This window comes from Sceloporus undulatus, chromosome 2 (assembly GCF_019175285.1).
Source record: "Sceloporus undulatus isolate JIND9_A2432 ecotype Alabama chromosome 2, SceUnd_v1.1, whole genome shotgun sequence".
Lineage (NCBI taxonomy): Eukaryota > Metazoa > Chordata > Lepidosauria > Squamata > Phrynosomatidae > Sceloporus > Sceloporus undulatus.
The window spans coordinates 117,320,873-117,342,417 of NC_056523.1; the positions used below are offsets into that span (position 1 = coordinate 117,320,873).

Here is a 21,545-nt window from a genome sequence, read left to right on the forward strand (position 1 = left end):
CCCTCCAGAAAAGAGTGAGACTACTATAAAACTGTGCCTCTAAGTCCCATGGTATCAAAAACTGTTGAGAGGTCTAGCATAATCAGCAGAACATATTCACCCTGTCCAGTATTTGACCTTAAGGAAGGCACTCCAGTTCCTTTCCTAGGATGAAAACTGTAGACGGCTGCTCACTACCCTGTTTGGTGGTTTTACCACTACCTCATTTAGGCATTCTGGAACTCTGCCTTGCTGCACGGAGGTGTCTGTTACTCCCTTTACCTCAGCAAGTTTCTCTACATATTCTCTGGCTGCTTTTATGAGCCATAAGAGCAAGGGCCAGTTATATAAGTGATGGCTGTCTTCTCTCCTAGGATTCTGTCCACATCCCTAAGCCATATAAAGTGAAAACCATTTATTATTACTGGAGTTATATTCACTAGGCCTATATCACCTGCAATTAGAATTGATCTGAGCAATTTGACACACAAAGTGTAGTACTTCGTGTTATTCACAAGGGGCTGTTGACTAGTTTACATTTTCTTCTTGAACATAATGGGTCCATGACCATTTGAACAAGTTCTGGTAGATGTCTCTGGGCAGATGCAATGGTGGCAGAAAAGAAACTTGCTTCTTTGTAAAAGTTAATCAATACAGTCAAATTCAAGCTACATGGGAGTGCATTATAGGAATGTTTTTTTGTTTGTTTCTGAAAGACAACATTCCCTTCTAGTCTCAGGACATTCACTCCATCTGATATATACAGAGATCTTGTAGCACCTTTGAGGCTAATTGAAATAAATAAATTGGCAGCATGAACTTTTGTAGACTTCAGTCTGCTTCCTCAGATGCATTTGGAGGTAGACTGACGTCTATGAAAGCTCATGCTGCAAATTTCTTTCTTTCAGTTAGTCTCAAAGGTGCTATAAGATCTCTCTGCATACTGATTCTACAGAGTAACACAGCTATCTCTTTGAATTTTAGCTGATATAGTAATATTCCTTGATAATCTCTTGGTTAATTAGAAATTGTATAACTGAATTCTCTGAATTACAATTGCTTAAAATTGAACAATTGCAATGTTATTAATAAAAATGCACCTCCAAATAAATTATGTCCAATGTTATAGGAATATAAACTATTTCAACCTTCTCCAGCCTGAGAATGTGGACTGGAAGGAGCTATTACATTTATGCTCTGCTTGTGGGATTCCTATAAGCAACAGGTTGTTCATTGTTTAAGATCAGTTCAAAACATATTGGACTCATTTTGTTTTCCTTGTGCACCTGGACTTGTCCTACTTTCTTTTTTCTGAAATTGCTCCCTCCCTGGTTTTTATATCCTGTTCAAAATAAAGTAACACCTGACATACTATTGGAAAGGTAGGCTTACATTTGCTTATTAGTATGACATGCTATGTGAACCATGGAGCAAGGTTAATATAGAAGAAATTATGTTATCTGAGTCAAAATAATGACCACAGAAGTGAGCTTCTGCTTGGACACTGTGTTTTGCATTCTCTCACATGTGCTTCTAATCCTTTTCCCCATCCCATGCCCTCTAATCATCTAGAACAGATATAGGAACACAACTGGAGTATAGCTGGGAAACCTATTCTGCCAGAGCTGATGATTCCTTTGGTAGAGAAACAGTATTGCGTGCAACCCACTAGAATATTAAGCAAAGAACTCATGTAGTATCATACTGAATGCATTTTTCAGTTTGCATAATCAAATACCATGTATCAGTGTTAGCTATCTAGTAATTTTAGCAATAGAGGTATTTTCCCCCTTTCTTTAGGATTTTGTCAGGAAGTCTCCCATTGTCTTCAATTGGAGGCATGCTGTTACAGTTCTCTGCGATTCTGAAAATATATCCCACTGTGTCAATGAGGATTTCAGTAGCACTTGTGAGAAAACATTTGATTTTTCTAAGCCATATTTGAAAGAGCTTTTTTGACTTTCAATAAGGTTTACTGTATCTTTCCCACTTGCATAAAAATGTTGGCTTCTAGCAGTAGTAAACCACATATTACTCATTCTTGTTAATCCCTCAAAAATCAAGATTTTAATTTGCTTTAATGCCCTTTCTTTTAATTAGAATGTTGCTAAATCTCTAGGCAGTCTTACCAACCATTTTAACCTCCTTTTAATTTGTCGTCTAGAAAATTATAACTCTTCATTAAGTTTGGGAGACAGAGCATTAAAATTGTGATATATCATTCACCATTTTATTAACAATCTACTTAATGAATTCAGTGCTTGAAGCAGATCATGGTGATAATGTATGCATTTACAATGTTTTTCTATAAAAAAAACAAGAATCTGGCAAGAAAGCTAATATGAAGGCACTGCATGCATGAGAGTACATGTACATAGATTCAGATGTAGAGTTAGATAAAAATATGAAAAAACAATGCATAAAACAGTAGAAATAAAACTGGTAGAATTACTTGTTTTCTTTGGAAAAAACAGTGAATTATTACATTTATTAGGTTAAGAGAATGTGACTTGCCTTAGCAATGCCCCAAGATTAAATTTGCCAGTTCAGAACCATCATAGCCCCTGAGGTTTCCACACCAAAACCCAAAACCTAGCGATGGACCGGTAATGTCTTTAAACACTATGCCACAGTTGCTCACAGCTTGTCATTGAAATGCAAGTGCGTGCATACACACAAAGAATATATTTTCCCATTTTGAAATTAAGAAGTATAAACTAAAGAGGCTGTCCCCAGATCAAGAGGAAATGGGGGAGGGGTTTACTAGAGAGATGGGATAAGGAACATTCAATCTAGCCACAAGGTGGAAGCAGATCAGAGTGAAGAGTGTGCCCTGGCATCTCAATAACTGAGAGAAAGAAACAAATTCATTAAGTGAAGTCGAAGGCTTTCATGGCCAGCATCCATATATTTTGTGGGTTTTTCGAGCTATGTGGCCATGTTCTAGAAGAGTTTTTTCCTGACCTTTCACCAGCATCTGTGGCTGGCATCTTCAGATAATGCTTGCCTGGAAAGGAGTTGGGTATGTATATACTGTGTGACCTTGGGAAGACAGGAGTGATTTGCATGTGTATTATTCTGTTGCTAATGGCAGGCCTGAGGGTGGGAGGGTCTGCAAAGGAGGATTAGTGTCTGCTTGATTAGTGCTCATTGTCTGCTGGGAAGCCCCTGACCCTGGGAGATTTCTCATTTGCATTTGTTGAGTCTTCATCTTGCTATTGTTCAGGACTGATAGCCAAACCTTTTTTACTTTAAGGGTTTCCTCTTTCCTGTTGAAATCGTCCAGATGTTTGTAGATTTCAATGGCTTCCCTGTGCATCCTGACATGGTAGTCGTTGACATGGTCCAGAATTTCAGTATTTTATGCCCAGGATGGTTTGTAACATGTTCAGTTACTGCTAATTTTTCTGGCTGACCCAGTCTGCAGTGTCTCTCATGCTCCTTGATTCTGGTTTGCACACTGCATTTGGTGGTCCCTATGTAGACTTGTCCGCAGCTGCATGGTATGCGGTAAACTCCTGCGGCTGTGAGAGGGTCTCTCTGGTCCTTGGCTGAGTGAAGCATTTGGATACAAACATAACTCCCCTGCCCCAAAATTGGAGAATTTGTAACCTCCTCTCTCAACTGGAGATGGCCCATGGAAAATGGAGGCTCAGGGTCAGGCTGTGAGATCTTAGAACCATACTAAGGATGAAGGACAATCCAGATGTTCCTCAGAAGATGTTTGGCTTCTTAAAAATTATTTTTGCAGTTGAAGTTGATTTTTTTCCATTACAATTTTTGAAATCCTTTCTGACTAGTAATCTTCAAGTTTCAGCTTACGTGGTAACAAACCTCATTTACTTTTCATCATCTAGTTAGCCCTCATATCCATAGATGCTACATCAATGGACTCAACTATCTTCAGCTGGAAAATACTGCCCCCTCAGAAAAAAATCCACAAAACGAATCTTAATTTTGCCATTTTATACAAGAAACACCATTTTACTACATATAATAGGACTTGAATATTCATGCATTTTGGTAGCCCCAAGGGGCCCTAGAACCAAATCCCAGAGGACACAATTTTTCTGTTTGTGACATACATAATTATCTGAGTACAACTGCAGAGGACCTATATGTCACCTTGCCTTAGGTGGTAGGAGATTGTACAAAATCAATATCACTTCCCTTACAAGATTTGGAATGCTATGTCAGAAAGATTTTTGAGGGAACATAAAGAGCAAAAAGTCTAGAATTTTGAAATAAGAGTTTGTGAAAGAAAAGAAAATAGCTCACTGAAAGCAGGACAGATTGGTTATTACTGAAAGAACACTCATCCACTTTAAGATTAGTGGTGGCAGGAAAAAGAAACAGTACATTTAGAAAGTGTGCGTTAGTTGGCTAGAAATACCTTATGGAAAGGTACAGGTATTCCTTATCAGTAGGGAATTTTAAAATAAAGCTATGTTCTAAAATAACAAAGCATTGCTTTCAGGGAGAAAGAGGGATACAATTCCTATCATCGTCCATAAAATTCAATGTATTAATAGCTCATCTGCCTGCATTGACGTTGTTACAATGTGGTTACAAGTTGTAACTGGAGTTTTGGTTTACTACATTTTGGTGTAATCTCCATGAAACCAAACACTGTTTACTAAAAAAAGAGGGGGGAAATTTAAATTAACAACATGTGAGCATCCCTTGATGAAAAAGGCAGCAAAGAGATAAATTTCTGCAGCTATTCTTCTGAGACTCAGGCGCAATTTAGCACCAGTAGAATTGGTCCCTGAGCTGTGCAGCAAACAATGTTGCATGGGAAGAGGTTGCTTTGTTGACCTCCATGAGAGGAGAGCGAGAGGCTTTGCATTTCGTCCATAGGGCCAAATGAGATCACATGCAGGGGGCAAGAAAGAGGATATTTAAAGGCCCATCACTTTCTCTCTTTTGCCTGATCTCCACGATGAGCTGTCTGATGCTTGGTTAACTTATTAACCTTTGGTTTGTTTTGATTTGGCTTCCTCATGGTCTCTATTCCTTCCATGAACCCCACTGTTCCTCCTCTTTGGAAAACATCAGCTCTTGTTTGGCGATATTCTTAACCCATTGTATGTCTTGATTTGTTTGCTTCATGGTTACTATTCTTTTTTTCCCCCTCTATTCCTTCCCTCAAGCCATCTGTTCATCCCTCTTGGAAAACATTGGCTCTTGCCCGGCTAAGTTCTTAACCCTTTGTCTGCCTTGATGGTGGTGGTGGTGGTGGTGGTGGTGGTGATGATGATGATGATTTTGCCTCACAGTTTCCATTCCTTCCATTAAGCCCTCTGCCTGTTTATCTTGGTCCTGTTTTAAGTCCTTTCCTTGGTCAGCCCTTTATTCTTAAGCAGCCCTCATTCAGCTTGCCCCCCTCACCTCTTTCAGGGTGAAAGCCTCCTCCATGTGGTTGCCTTTGTGCTTCAGATTGTGTTTGGTTCATTGTTCCTCCATGTGAGAGTGCTTGTGTGTGTGTGAGTGCCTCGTGCAATAAAACCTAGAGCTTCTCACTTGGCTTCTGCGCAAACTGTCAAAGTAGCTACTGGTTTCAACTGGAATTCTGTCCCTGAATTGTGACCTGAGAAGCTGTAGAAAGTGAAAGAAGCCACAACCTAAATGTCTTGCCCTCCGCATAGGATATACACACAAAAAAAGGAAAAAAACCTTGTAACATTCATTCATGCTGCCTGGCAACAGTATTATACCATAAGGAATGCTGCAATAATTCATCACAGCATCTTGTAATAAAACAGCTTTAATGCATCTCTCTGAAACTGTTTAGTGCTCAGATATCATCAGATGGCTGAGCAAGCATTGCTCTTTGGGACACTAAATCTTCATTTTCAATACAGTCTGTATTCACGGATATGTATTTTAGTTTTAATTCTAAAACACTTAGAGTTAAGTATTGGTAAAGAATGGAAAGCAGTTTATTTAAATGTCAAAACACCATTTACTTTGTCAACATCACTAATCTACATTTATTCTAGAGATGAGCCAAGTGGGTCTATGAAGCAGCCTTGCATCAATAAGAAGTAATACTCAACCTTTTAGGACAAAACAGTTGCAGCAATTTGCATTTATTGTTGGAATATCACACAAGTATGGAGATTTTATATTTTGGTATATATTAGGAAATGGCCTAAGCTATACTGAGGTGCAAGTTTGAGAAGCTACAGATGAAACAGCAATACTGAGATACACCAAAACATTTGTGTAGATGTAGGAAAAAGAACTCTTCTATCACTCAACTATGTGAATTTCTATATTGCTGAAACACTAACAAGGCTAGAAGAGAAGCAATTTACTAAATGTCAAGTCAAAGGCTTTCATGGCCAGCATCCATAGTTTTTTGTTGGTTTTTTGTTCTAGAAGAGTTTGTTCCTGATGTTTCACCAGCATCTGTGACTGGCATCTTCAGAGAAATTTATGAAGTTTTTTCTCCTTCTTCTCCTGCCTTTTCTTTTGTTGTCAGTGCCTTCCATTCTCTCCCCCCTTCCATCCTCTTCTCTTTTTGAAAACATGGATCTTTTTAGTTCTGCAGCAAATTAGCTTCAAAATAACTGCAGTTCTGGGTTTTTTACACACGGTCTGGAATCTAAAACTCCCTTCTCTCAAATGCATGGAAAAAACTTTTGCATAACCAAAGTAATAATCAAGAGTTCTCATTCTTGGCTGCATCTCAGTTGAACTTCATCACACTATCAGGAAGGTGCAGCAGGAAAGTCTACTTTCTAACATGCTTATATGAGCAGTCAGAAGTTTCATCCAACTGCATCCAGTGCATCACATCTTATTCTCTGCTTGGTTTCTAGGTCTCTATATTGTTTATGGTCCTCCCCCCCCTTTACATCTGTGTTGGAAACAATGACACAGGGAAAACTGTCCTACCTAAGGATATGAACATCTATTAAAATGCCAAATACCTGAGGTAGGGGGGAAACAAATCAGAAAGGTACTACTAACAAAATTCCTAATTGCTTTTGTATTTACAAATAATATTAGTCGCTTAAGGACTGTACACATGAAAATATACTATATTAATTTCTCGGTTCATTTCAATATATCTTCATGTATAGTACATTTTGTAATTTATGTTTATCTGGTCTGTGGGCTGTAATAAACTTGATTTGGCTTGGAAATGCATTTCCTATGTACCGAATACCAGAACTACAACATATTGTAGATATCTGTTACCTAAGGTGAGGAAGTATATTTCTTTCTCCCTGTAGCTTGAATTCTTAGAAGTATTTCTGACTGGTAGATAGCATTCAAGTATAGCCTTCAGCATTTGGACAATAGAAATTTTCTCTGTGCTCTATCTGGATGGAGGCTAACAAACTGCAGATAGGGGAGGTCTTTATTCAGTAAATGGAAGAGTTAGACTGGAGCTGAATCTACACTGCAAAAATAATGCAGTTTGATACCACTTTAACTGCCATAGCTCAGTGCTATGGAATTCTTGATTTGTAGTTTGTGAGCTATTTAACTGTCTCTCTCTGAGAGAAATTTGGTGCCATAACAAACTACAAATCTCAGGATTCCATAGCGTGGATCAATGGCAGACAAAGTGATGTCAAACTGGATTATTTCTGCAGTGAAGTTGCAGCCTGGGTCAATGGGGTTTTGATGGGTTGTACTTTCTCTTAAGAATATGGTACCATAGCTCTTAATTCAAGTTGCCTAGTCCTAAGCAAGCAGATGGAGGTTCACTGAGGGCTGGAATTTCTCAAATAAAGGTTATTTGGATCAGTGCATTATGTTTGTATACTCCTTCTTAAAAGGAGCTCAAGATGGTGTGCATTGTGAATATAAAATGCATATTCCCATTTAAGCTATATAAATTCCAGATAGCTTTAGTCATAATGGAAATATAGTGAATGATGCAAAGAACTGTAAGAGGAAATTAGATTTTTTTATACCTGTATCACAGTTATCACATTTCACAGGATGGACAAATACAATTCCTTTTATGACATACTGAAGTAGGTAGTCCAGACAACTGTAATTGCTTCTCTAATCTCATGAGGTCTACAAAATAGGTTAAGCTAAATTAGAACAACTAATGGGAAATTATATTTTTATTTAGAGAGAAAAATAATGGGGGAAAATAGAGTTGACCCAGACAGAAATACTTCACTACATTATGCTATTCTTCACTCAAATTAAATCTCCTTGTGAGAGGAAATACAATAGCAGTTTATACTGTCCACTTTTCAAGACATTCAAGGAATTAAACAAGACCTTTGCAAATCATTAAAAATATCCCTCTATTTGTGGCACCTATTACAATCTTGAAGGATATCCTGAAACTGGGTCTGATTTCAAGCTGAACAGAAAGCAAGCAAGCAAGAAGCCAACAATAGAAAACTCAACGATAATTTGTCTTAGAGCGAAGTGCTGATGGCTTTGGTTCAAGTAGGAACTGTTTGCAGAAATGAACACATTATTTCCCCATTATGGATTAGAAGAACTGTATATCAGTCTATCATGCTTTTTTCAAGGTGCTTCTGATAATCTAGCATGAACATTGATGACAGTGACTACTTAGAGTTATGTAGGCCTCTATTCCACTTTCTTGTTTATTAGGAAAAAAATGTCAGTCAGTACTCGTTCTGCTAAAGCTCCCAAGGTGATACACTTCTTTTAAAATAATAGTTAAAAAGCAGATTTAAATTGTCATTTGAAAGCAACCTGTTCATGATGGGAATAACAGATTAAAACCATCCTAAAAGCCAACCATAAAACTAGTTTAAAGGACCAAAGGACACGTGGAACAATCTTCAGCACCTGACAGAAGCTGAAAAGGTAAGGTGTCAACATAAGGATATAGTTCTTCACTAATTTTGTTTTAGAAGAAATCCATAGATAATTTGACCAATTTTCTTCCTGATGCAATTTTTGAAAGCTATAAGAAGTTCAAGATTTATTCTATACAAAATCTGTACATAGTATTTTTGTGCAAAATAGCCTTTTCTGCACAGAAAACACTGTTTCCTGTATAGAAAATACAGTAGAATGGAACATATTCTGTGCAAAGTTCCCACATGGCATTTTTTAAAAATAGAAAACAGAATTTCTTCACAGAAATTATATTTCTTTGTGTAAGTATTATTTTTCTGCACAGTAAATGTTTTCTCTGCAAAAGAAACTAAAAGTGAATTTTGCAAAGATTAATTTTTCAACTGTAAAGGTTCTTGTCAATCCATGATGTTTATCACACTATGCTCTTAAAGAGGTACTATTCCAGTGTGACTCCTCTAGCAGCCTCCTGTTGCATGCTGGGATTGGCAGTTTTAAGGAGCTGAACTTCTCTGCCTGAGAATTCTAAATACCCCTCCTTAAAACTGCCAATCCCAGCATGCAACAGGAGGCAGCTAGAGGAGTCACACTGGAATAGTACCTCTTTAAGAGCTCGTCTGCATGTTTCTTTTCATTGGGGCTTTTCACTGTTTCATTTTTTAATCCCCCCCATCCTCAAACCAATCAACTCCTTCTAGAAAGAAATGCCTGCAATTGAAATGTTACTACTGAGAAACCTGTACTCCCCAACTAACTTTTTGTGTCAACAGGACATGAAAGAGTTTCCACTGAGGCACTCAAATTCTCAGCAGACTCATATATGAGAAGGCGATGTTTCAAATACCCTATCTCCAAACATTTTAGGGAACTGTAAGTCAAAACAAGAAACTTGAACTGCAAAACAACAAACTTGAATCTGAAGTAAACTGGAATCTTGCACAATTGGTACAAGACTGTGATCCGCAGAGTGTGGTCTCTAAAGCACATGCCAACAAACAGTTTAGATGTCACATTCTGAATTAGCTGTAGCTTCTGAACATTTTGCAAGGGCAGACCCCCAAGGCTTTTTACAGTAGGCTGACTGGGAAGTATTTAAGATATGAACAAGTCTGGCCACATTGCCTTCCTTAAGATGGCATGCAGCTAGTACACCATTCTCAGCTGGGAAAAGACACTTTTGGCCACAGTGGCAACAGGGTCTTCCAGGGGCAATGTTGGGTCCAGGACCCACCCACCCCTTGCAAAACTGCAGATCCATTTCTTTCAAAAATAAAACCTCATAAGCCTTGCTCTTATTTTGCAAAGTATAAAAACTCAGGCAGTATGGAGGGCTTATGTGTTGTGCCACAAAATGGAAGGAATGTGGAATTTGAAAAATCTTCTAATAATTTGTTCAGGTTTTGCCATGCCAAAGAAGCAGAACAATCATAATTAATAAATTACTGGTTGAAAAAAAATTAAAAGCATTTAAGGACACAGAGAGTGAAAAACAGAATGCCTCTTTTTGGGCTCATTGAAATTGTCCCTCCACAAGCAGGTCCTAAGATCTTTGACTATTCAGAAATGATACTCTGAAGAGCAAAATAATTCTTTATATTTAAACTGTGCAATTTTTAAAAAATCTCATTATATTATCTGTAGTGAATCTGTGGTGTTAGACATCCATTTTATTCCTGATGATTTTGAGATGATACTACATTAGCACAGTCTTATATTATTCAGTGGTGTCCACATAAGGTGATCCAGTCCCTCCCATGTTACTTTGCTGCATGTCTTGGGCAGCTTAGGAAGGCAGGTTGTTTAATCAAATAAGCATGGCTGCCACCATTCAGTCCTGAGGCTAGACCATTATAATGTATTGCACAAAGAGCTTTCACTGGGGATTCGAGATATTTCAGTTCCCAAAGACCATCACAGTCTACCTCTGATGAGGAGTGTGGTTAATGGTGAGGACTGAGAAATGGTATATAAGGTTCTCAGTCGCTAGCTCAAAAATAGGAAATCATAGAAACTGGTCACTCAAATCTGAAAGCATTCAAATAAATTCATTTTAATTGGCCTATTATTTGGGCAGACACTAGGTACTTTCTTCAAATCCTGTACTCTCTATGAATTAATTGTGATGGTATATTAAATGCATTCTTATCCATCTTGAGCTTTTGAATCAATCAGTTCATATGAGCAAGCAACTTTACTCTCTCGTGGTTCAGATCAGATGCTAATGCCATCTGTTGTTCCAGATCATATTTGTATCAAATGACAAGTAGACTAGTAAAATATCTGCTTCAGAAGTTGGAAAATCCCCCAATTAGAACCACATTAGTGTAGAATGTTCTTGAGGTTTATTTGAAACATGTTGTTTTTCATATACTTCTTATGTACATCAGGGTTCTATAATTTCATCTTCTAGATCCTGGAAATAGAAAATTAGCAGCTTCCCTTACATATTAGGGTAAGACTAACTATGTGCTCATGGGAGACTCTAGTAGTGTGATGAGGTGCATTATAACTTTTGAGCATGTAACTGAATTTTAACATACAAAATAAATACCTTGTGTGTTTAACATACACAGTAATAGAAAGGCCCTTCTTTGCCGCTATGGAATGCGCTGAAAGCAGACAGCAATATCAAGCAGAAGGAAAAGAGAAAAGGGAAACAGGAAATATCTAGGAATTGAAATAGATGAAGTTTTACCAGTTTTCAAGAACTAGATGAAGATTATTTGTGGCAATTGCTAAATGTGGTCTAGAACAGCTGGAAAAAATAAATAGGATACAAACATAATATAATTGTTCTCTTACAACATATTAAGAAAAAATCTTAATAAGCAATAATGAGTTTTCAGTGGTTATGAGGCATGTTAGTTTTAAGGGGGATGTCATTTTTTACTGGCTGCTAATAGGGTCCTGCTAATCCAGTTCTTCAGAAATTCTTTCCCCAGCTCCCTCCAACTTCCAAGTCTGACAAAAATGATCACAGAATTTATATTTAATAAAAAGAGACCTACATTCCCCAAATCGGTTCAGTACACTAACACAAAACAAGGTGGTTTAGTGATCCCAGACCTGAAACTATATTATCACACATTCCAATCAAACCAACTCTCCAATCTTATCATGGAAGCAGATTCCATCAGCTGGGTATCTATGGAGGTAAACTCGCATAGTATGGCTGAGCTGAAATTGCTCTTCTCTATTAAGTCATGGAGCATATTAAGAGAGATCCAAAACCCTTTATCATTCCTTTTTTATTTGGAAAGAATGGATTCATATACTAGCGACAAGCCCCTCTCCCAATTGCCCATTTCTATTACATCCAAACTAGCTCAGTTTAAAGGTTGAAAGGAGGGTGGCATTTACAGACTTGCCAATTTATTTACACAAGGGAGAATAATAAGCATAGAGACTCTGACAGATAGCCTGAGACACGTCAACTACAACTGGCTGCAGATATCACAGATGTTATCCTTTGTAAAGAATGTGGCAAGGAACTATCCTTGTCCTATGACCTTTTATGAAATATTATGCATGGGCAAGGGGCAGAACTGCAAGGTGGGCAGCCATTATATACAAAAATTCAGTGCAATTTGTTTATGGCAAAAATCAATCATCCAGGTTAATGTAGCAATCAGAACCAAATTTAGATATGTGTGAAGCCACATGGGAACACATATGGATCTCTCCCCCATATAAATCAAGATCAGCATTGACAAAAGAGAGGCCCCTAAAAATAATATAGAAATGGTATCTAACACTTGTGAAACTGTCCCGGATGATGAAAAACCTCTCCAAAATGTTGGAAAGGCTGTGACATCATAGGCTTCTTTGAACACATGTTGTTGGACTGTCCCAAGGTTAAAGATTTTTGGAATGCAATATTGATGCAAATCTCTCCTTTTGTGAAACAAACTGTAACCATCTGTCTGGGCCTTCTCTTATTGTTAATTTATTGTAAAGAGAACACTCATTTGAAACACTGTAAATGTATCACAATTCTCATCTCAGCACCTTCAAAAAGAGGTGTATAGATAAGATGGTTGAAAATTATTGAAATAAGAAGTCTTGCCTTTCTATAAATTTATGCAAGTCATTGATCCTACTAACTTTTAGTGCCAATGTTTGCCACCTTTACCCAGCCAATCCTCTCTTGCATTGCCTATTATGCTGTGGTAATTTTAATTCAGTCATACATTCTAGAATACATGTGAGAATGAGGCTCCATGGTCTGCATTTCCCACATTTTAAAAGTATTTCCCCCCCTATACAACTCTTTTAAGTTAAGATGCTTCATACATGGAAATTAGCTGCAGTGTAGATATAATGAGGCCATTTAGGCAGAATGCAAAACTATATACATCTCACACTGTATATTCTCAATTATTTCAAAAATTACATTGTGAGATATCCATTTTAAATCCATGCTGATTTCCTTAAGAATAAATATTCCAAGAAGAATTGTGTTTTATTTCTAGACATAGTTGGAAATTAAATTTTTAATTTAATCCTAAATGGTCTTGGGCCAGAGTTACCATAGCAGTGCCTTTATTGTAAACTTTAGTATTACTAGTAGAGATACTACTTCAGGTATTCCTATTCTGTATAAATGATAGACAATGCAAGGATTAGTGCTGTCCCCTTTTTGAGAAATTTATTCCCCAGGAAATATCACAAGTTTCATATCCCTATTTTCATATCCATATTTTGCAGAATGGCAAAAAAAAAATACCTGATGAAAACTATCAAGAAAATAGATATCTTCTTGTCATACCAACAGTTAATTCCACCCATACATTCAAGAACATGTACACAATTTAGAACAAGAAGTTATTCCTCTGGTAATAGACAGGAAAACATAAATAATTAAAACAAAATTATTTATTGTTTTATTCAAAGTGCAAATAAATAGCTAAAGGAAGTACACATGAGTAGGGTCAGAAATAAAGTGTAGGTCCACAGGAAAATAATTCAGTAACAGGAAATCATATATACTAAAGTATATGTATCATATATATTAATGTAGATAACAAATAGAAAAAAATGTGACTATTGCATATCGTGAGTAAGATGAAACAATCTTTTCATAAAGGCAGAAGAAAGCTGTATCAAGCTTTTTTAAAACTCAAACTTATTGAGAAACATACATTTCTAGTACAATTCTGAAGCTAAGCAAGCCTCTGTGAATTTATTCACTTCGGTAACAGCATCTGTTCTGTTTTAAGAAGCACAATGACAACAGAAACTCTATAAGGGCCATTGAGGTAAAGTAAATAAAGTGGATGGTGCCTGACTGGAGGGAATTTCAGATACGTATACCTACTTAGTTATAAGCCCTGGAATTCATACACAAGTCACTGTCTTGCTGTATAAGCAACACAAAATGAAACTGGCTGGACAAAATCATTCTGAACTCCTTGGTGGAATGACAGAGGAAACATCTATTCAATACACATATGTGCTTTAATGTTAATAGGTCTAAAGAGATTCTTTTAACTTGAACAAGAAAGAAGTAAGATCTCAGGAAGATAACAATGAGATAGATTAGCTCTGATGTGAACTCTTATTAAGGCATCAAATGTGTTATACAGCTACAGTGGGGTAAAATTAAAAGCTATGTTGAACAAGTATTATTTCATGAAATGGAATCTCATAAGCCAGTGGATTCATTTTGTTGGAGAGACAATATTTGAAGGAAATATATTGTGTCAGATGCATTCTGTCATAGACTAAGGGAAACACTAAAAATAATTTCCTTGGGATATGTCTCACAAAGGGATTAGGTGATTTATGAGAATTCCATATTATCATTGTATACTTGAGAAGCTCAGTGCCAGGATGCAGACAACCAGAATTCTGGCACTATAATACTGAAGATCCAGAAATAGCAAGGACATCTAAAACTTTTTTCATGGCACAAATCTGTTTTACTGTGTTTGAATAATTCACACCTTGAAAAGTTGACATGGAATCATAATGAATTGTCACTCACAGAAGTATAAGCACAGCAAAGAGAACTGTACTTCTTCCTAAAGTCTGAAGTAAAAATATTCTGTTTAAATGAAATGTTTTTTCACTAAAGGAAATTTTATAAATTCATGTAGTAGGAAATTGTGTCAATCTCAAATTTAATGTGAGCTTTTGGGTCGTGGTGAAGTACTATCAAATTACTATTAAACATGAAAGTAATTAGATCAAACTCCACCCTCTATTTTTTTTTAATGAAATTAAATGTAAGGCAACTGTGCTGACAAAACGGTATTAGGGGAAAGTGTAAATCTTCACATTTCAATTCAATTCAGCAAAAAATAAAGGCAAAATTATAAAGTACCTTATAAGTGATTATTACCACAAGCTAATCAAAATGTTTTACTCATCTTAGCAGTACAGCTAGTCCCACAAAGAAATAAGCAGTAAGAGTGTCTCTATTATGCATGTAATGAAGCTTGGTGACATAATGCAAGGTTGTAACATTTGGTCATAGCAGAAATATGATAATATGACAGCTAGTTAACACTAAGAATTATTAATCCTCCTGTGTTAAAAAGTGTTGGTACAAAAAGGCATTTTTGAATGTGTCTAAAACCAATGTATTAACAGCTTGTCATCACAACGGAGGCTAAAACCGCTTTGTCAAGTCACAGCTAAATATATCTTCCAAATAACAAAATGCAGAATCACCATATGAAGACTTAGTGTAAGCAGTATAGCTGGCCAAAAATACTATAGCCTTAAAACATACCTTGTCTTGGAAACTCATCTGATTCTCTGTGAACTAGGTCAGTGACTCGATTTCCATAGTGCATTCTGGAGTCATGATCATAAGCTTTCAGTGTTTCACTTGAACTGTAGGACTTCTGAGTAGGCACTCTGCAGTCCTCACTGTCCAGTGAAGAACTTGTATAGCGACATTCCTTCCCACACCGACCTCTAGTCAAAGAGCGGTGCCTTCGGTCTTTTATATCCATAATTCTGGGTCAGGGAAAAAATTAATCTTCCCCCCTCCCCTTCTGATCTGAAGTATTAAGGCTGAGACTGGTCACTTTACCACCTAAAAAACAAACAAACAAAAATAAAATAATGAATAACATCCATTTTTGTTTTGAAATTTTACACTTTTTAATTCACTAATTAAATCAGAGTACAAAAAAAAAATACAACAAACAACTCAGGATTCATAGATATAAATTCCTTAAACATATAGATAGGAAATTGAGCACAGTGGAAACAAATACACAGGGATATTTCTCTAACTGCTTGAGTTACATTTTATTAAAACTATCTTTTTTATTAAACAATTTAGAAATGTTTGATAAAATAAACTACTGCAATTTTTCATGTATGCATATACAATGATAACAACATCACTGTCCTTTGACTCTGAGATATTAGTTTATGCTCTGCAACAGCACAAAGAAAACCAGGATTAAGTAGCTTTAATTGTTTCCTCTTCATTTCAGGCAGATTGAAATGCAGAGCACTGCATGAAATGCACAGATTAGAGTAATGTTCACAATGAGAATTTAGGAATAGAGCATAAAGAGTGATTCTTAATACATTCTGCAGAAGCAACTATATTTCCTTTCAGCATCTTTTATTTTCAACACCCTTGCCTACCATTATTTTTTAAAAAGCATATATCAGTTTTGTTGAGAAGCTTGGAAAAAGGGCAGACCAAGTAATCAGGGGCAGATGATTACTGTGGAAGGTACTGTTGTGCCATCAATAGAGTCAAATATTACAGAAAAACATAAGCTTAACATGAAAAAACAGCATGATGCAGTGTCCAAAAAAGCCAATGCAATTCTACATTGCATCACTAGCAGCATAATATCTAGATCAAGGGAACTAACAGTCCCATTCAACTCTGCTTTCATCACACTTTGAATACTGTATCCCATTTAGGACAACATAATTTAAAAACAACATTGACAAGCTGGAATATCTACTGGCAAGAGTAACAAAGATGATGCAAAGTCTGGAAACCTTGCTTTTTGCCCTAAGTCTGGAAACCTTGCTTTTTGCCCTAAGAAAAGGTTATAAAGTAATATGATCACTATATTCAAATATCTGATCTGTTGAATAGAAAATGGATCCAGCTTATTTTCTGATGCTTAAAGGATAGGACAGGACCCAAATCAATAGATTCCAATTACAACTAAACATTAGATTCGTGATTTCTTGATTTTATTTTTATCTCGCCTTTCTTCCAAAGTGGGACCCAAGGAGGCTAACAACATATACTGTATAAAAAACAACAATAAAATGTACAATTAAAACTGTAAAAATATATTTAAAACCCTTCAAATATAAAATTTAAACATCAAAGTTAAAAAAATAATCAAAACCAGCCTCTCATTCCCCAAGAGCTGTCAAATGGTGGGATAGTAGATAAAAAATGATTGGTATTACATACACACACAAACTAAAGTGAAAATTATGAAAAACTCGTACGTTAATGGTGACAAATCTTTCAGAAAACAAGAAAGAAAATAGTATATACTTTAAGGTTCGGTAATTTAATGTATCAATCAGGCCACTCCAAGAATTATTTTTATAACATGGGCCCGTTACAGACGGGCTGAAATGTAAGCGCGAGCGCGTACTAGGGTTAAGATGGGGTGGTGCTTCCGCATTGCATTAACCCGAGTGCGCGCTGTGGCGCACAATGGCGGCAGCCGTTCCACACGGCCGCCACCATCAATATGTGATGACGGCGCCGCCTCCAAATGAGGCGGCTGCGGTTGTGACGTATTGGGGCGTCAGGGCGCCTAGGGCGCCCTTTCCGTGCCCCCGGAAGGAGCTCCTTTTGGAGCTCCTCCTGGTTTGGTCCGCTGGGCGCAGCTTCAGACGCTGCGCCATGGACAAAGAGAAAGGGCCAACGGCCCCTTTCGCTGAAGCTTCGCCCGCTCCGCGGGTGTCCTTGGGCTTGAAGCCCCAAGGACACCTCTTTCCAGGGCTACGGGGAAGGGGCCTTTTGCGCTTCCCCGCGGCGGAAAGCGCAGATCTGGGCTCTGGCCACTGGAGGCCCCGATCCTGGGGAAAGTTGCACGTACAGCCGCCCAAAAGGGAGCGGTCTGTAACGCGCCTAAGTGATTATAAAAGTAGGTCACATGTTACTCCCCAGTAGTGTGCACATCAAATAATCAAGAGTTAATTGGGATTCTAGACTCCAGATAGCTACTTGCTTACCTACATTTAAACTGCTTAAGGCCATGTGTGGCCAGTAGTTCAGGAAATTTGGTAAAGTCATACAGGGGTCTTCAAACCAGCAGAGAGAAACTGCTAACCATCTTCAGTGTACCTGACATAGGAATTAGTTGTGACTATTTCTTTATGATACAGACAAGGCCTAATATCCTCTGGCATTTCCACAGCCAAACAATTGCCGAGTGGTGCCAAGCTTTAGCAGATTAGGCTGCATCCTCACTGCAGAAATAATCCGTTTGACACCACTTTTACTGCCATGGGTCAATGCTAGGGAATTCTGGGAAGTGTATCTTGTTGTGGCACTACAGCTCTCTGACAATGTTTCACAAAACTACACGCCCTAGAATCCATAGCACGGAGCATGGCAGTTAAAGTGGTGTCAAACTGGATTATTCTGCAGTGCACATACTGTATTGATAGAAGTAGGAATGTAAGAGGATATCATAGCTGCCAAAAGAAAAAGAAATGGGTTCAGGGGAAATCGAGCCCCTAGAAGGAAAGAGGAATAAACTAGGACTGTCATACTTTGACAATCAGGAGAAGAAGGACTCTAGAAAAGAAAATAAGCGGGGCAAGGGTAGAAGGCAGGTAGGAAAGAGGAAGACGGCAACAGAGGGAGGGACGAACAAGGAGCCGTGGCCCTGAGGCGGCAAGAGCGGAGCAGGGCTCTTTTATGATAAATTAATTTAGGGATCCTCATTCATAGGGTCACCACATGTTGAGAGGATGTTATGGCACTTAGCAACAGCAAAAGCATGAGAAAACAGAAACATTTTTCTCCCCTAAAGCATGGCAAAAAGATATTCTGTCATTTTCAAGAAATATTTTACATTTGCAGAAATGAAGCGGGACAATTATGTTACATAGCTCCAACTGCTTTGCTGCTTGGATTTAAAATATTGGAAACTTTGGATGGGTTGTTTACTTCTTATTAATAAACCAGCCCATCCTGTGTTAGCTGGATGTGTGTTTGTGAGAATGGTTTGCTTCACAAAAGAAAACAACAACTAACCAGGTTTGCCCAAATTGTGGATGGGAAATGGATTTGTTTTGTTTTTGTGACAGAGGACAAAAAAAAAAAGTTCTTGACCACGACCTTGATGTGTCAAAACATCTTCCCTGTGGAAAAGGAGAATCTTTGTATCCTTAGCCTGAAGCACATGAAGTAGATATTGCTAATAGGGCTGCTCAGTTGAATAGAATAAAGTGGCTTAGAAGTCTGTATACCCAGTGTAGAGGGATCTAGTCTAGGAAAATATAAATGTATTAAAAGCAAAGGCAATGGCCTCTTTGGCTTAAGCTGCCTCCTGATCCTCATCCCCTCTACTCCACAAACATGACAGTCAAGACCCTGTACTTATACTGTTATTAAGTGTCACTGTAAAACTGTAGTGCACTTGCAAAGAAATGTTCTATGAAGGATGATCAGCAAAAATTGAAGAATTTTTAAAATGTATGCCATCGTAAAGCAAAACAAATACAATCACAATAAGAAAAATACACACTAGAATTCGATCTCCTCCTCATGGTAACTAAGGGCCTGAACAGACAGGCCAAAATAAAGCTGCTTCGGGTGACTTTGGAGGTATGCTGTTAAATGACACATGCATCTAAGAGGCCAGAAGCTGTGTCAAAGTTGTGCTCCAGTCCTCCAGTGGCTTTGGTGCGGCTGTCCGGCTCTTAGGATGCATGAATACTTAAACAGCATACCTCCAAAGTCACCCGAAGCAGCTTATTTTGGCCTGTCTGTTCGGGCCCTAACTCATGTCTTTCATATGAGAATGCTGCAGGTTTGACCTCTGCTCCCCACATTTGTCAGATCATTTGTTCCCTCTGAAACCAAAGAGCACTCCAAGGTCCTCTATATACCAGAAAGTGTTCAGATGGACCGTGTATTTACAATAGAATGGATGAGATTGTGAATACCAGCCAGCCGCGCTCCTGAGAGGAACCTCTCCTGAATGCTGACCTTCTCTCCCTCTTCCCACTGTTCTGGGACTCCTTGGAAGTGCAGCAGCAGCATCTCCAGCTCAGCAGAGAGAGAGTGGGGCCTGCCTTTCCCCTTAAAAGGGCATTTACTCAGCCTTCTCCTCCCTTGTGAATACCAGCCAGCCTGCCTTGTGAGAGGAACCTCTCCTCAATGCTGACCTTCCCTCCCTCTTCCCCTGCCTCTGGGACGCCTTGGAAGTAGCACAGCATCTCCAGATCAGCAGAGAGAGAGTGGGGGCCTGACTTTCCCTTAAAGGGCATGTGTCTCAGCCCCTCCTCCCTTGTGAATACCAGCCAGCCTGCCTCCTGAGAGGAACCTCTCCTCAAGGCTGACCTTCCCTTCCTCTTCCCACTGTTCTGGGACTCTTGGAAGTAGCAGCAGCACCTTCAGCTCAGCAGAGAGAGAGGTGGGCAGCATCCCCGTCAGCATCCCTCCCTCCCTCATCCTTAGAACCTGGGACGTCCAGAGGCTCTTATAGCTACCCTTCTCCTCTCTCACTCCCTCTGTCTTGGGATTGTCAGCCATCCATCCAGTACTGTTGGACGGCACCTTTATTTTTTCTGCTCTTTCTTTTCTTCATTTTCTCCTGCCATCTGTCACCCAAACGCTCTTTCCCCATGGCTCCTTGCACCTCTCCTTCTCCTATCTATCCCATACGCCCCCTCCTATCTCGCAACTCCCATTCTCTTGCGCTCTGGAACTGCCACTGTCCCTGCCCCAAAGCAGCGGCGATCCATGATCTTTTTCTATCACAATCATGTACCTTCTCGCCCTCACTGAAACCTGGCTTCCGGCCCACGATACCGCTGCCTCTTCTGCCCTTTCTCTTGGCTTTCGCTCCTTTTATCCACACGGGCCGCCCTGAGGGTTGCGGAGGAGGGTCGGCACTTATTATCAAAGTCCGCGAGTTTCAGGTTCTCTCTCCTCTCCCCCAGCTATTACTCTCTTCATTGGAATTACACTCCATTTAGACTCTTTTTTTCCTCGTGCAACTTCGGGTTGCCATCATCTATCGTCCTCCGGTTCAGCGTCTCAGTTTTTCACCGATTTCGAGTCTTGGTTGACATTTTTTCTTTCAGATACTGTCCCCCTCCTGATCTTAGGTGACTTTAACATCCACCTTGACGATCCCAAGAATTCCTCAACCTCTCCGTTCAGCTCTCTCTTATCTTCCTTCGGTCTCAGCCACATTCCAACCCTCCACCCATTCCTTGGTCACGGTCTTGACTTAGGCGGTTACAGACCGCCCCTTTGGGGCGGCCTGTAGGCGCACCTTTTCCCGCCGGATCGGGGCCTCAGCGGCCAGAGCGGCAGCCACTGAAGCCCCGATCCGCCGCTTTCCGGCTGCGGGGAATCAGCAAAAGGCCCCTTCCCCCCAGCCTGGAAAGGGGTGTCCTTGGGGCTTCAAGCCCCAAGGAACCCCGGCGGTGGCGGGGAGAAGGAGAAAGGGGCTGTTTGGCCCCTTTTTCTCCTGGTCCGCTGGGCACAACCGTCTGAAGTGTGCCCAGCGGACAAACCGGAAGGGAGCTCCGAAATGGACTCCTTCTGGGGTGCGGAA

At 39.0% G+C, this 21,545-nt stretch overlaps 1 protein-coding gene across 1 annotated transcript in view; it reads right to left on the reverse strand.

Moving 5' to 3' along the window:
• The window catches only part of LOC121920391 (teneurin-2-like), an 89,804-nt gene that overhangs the window by 58,680 nt on the left and 9,579 nt on the right, over positions 1 to 21,545 (reverse strand). The window contains exon 2 of the mRNA XM_042447526.1: positions 15,530 to 15,838. Coding sequence (XP_042303460.1) covers positions 15,530 to 15,755 — 226 coding nt within the window. The 5' untranslated portion in view covers positions 15,756 to 15,838. The remainder of the gene's footprint in view (positions 1 to 15,529; positions 15,839 to 21,545) is intronic.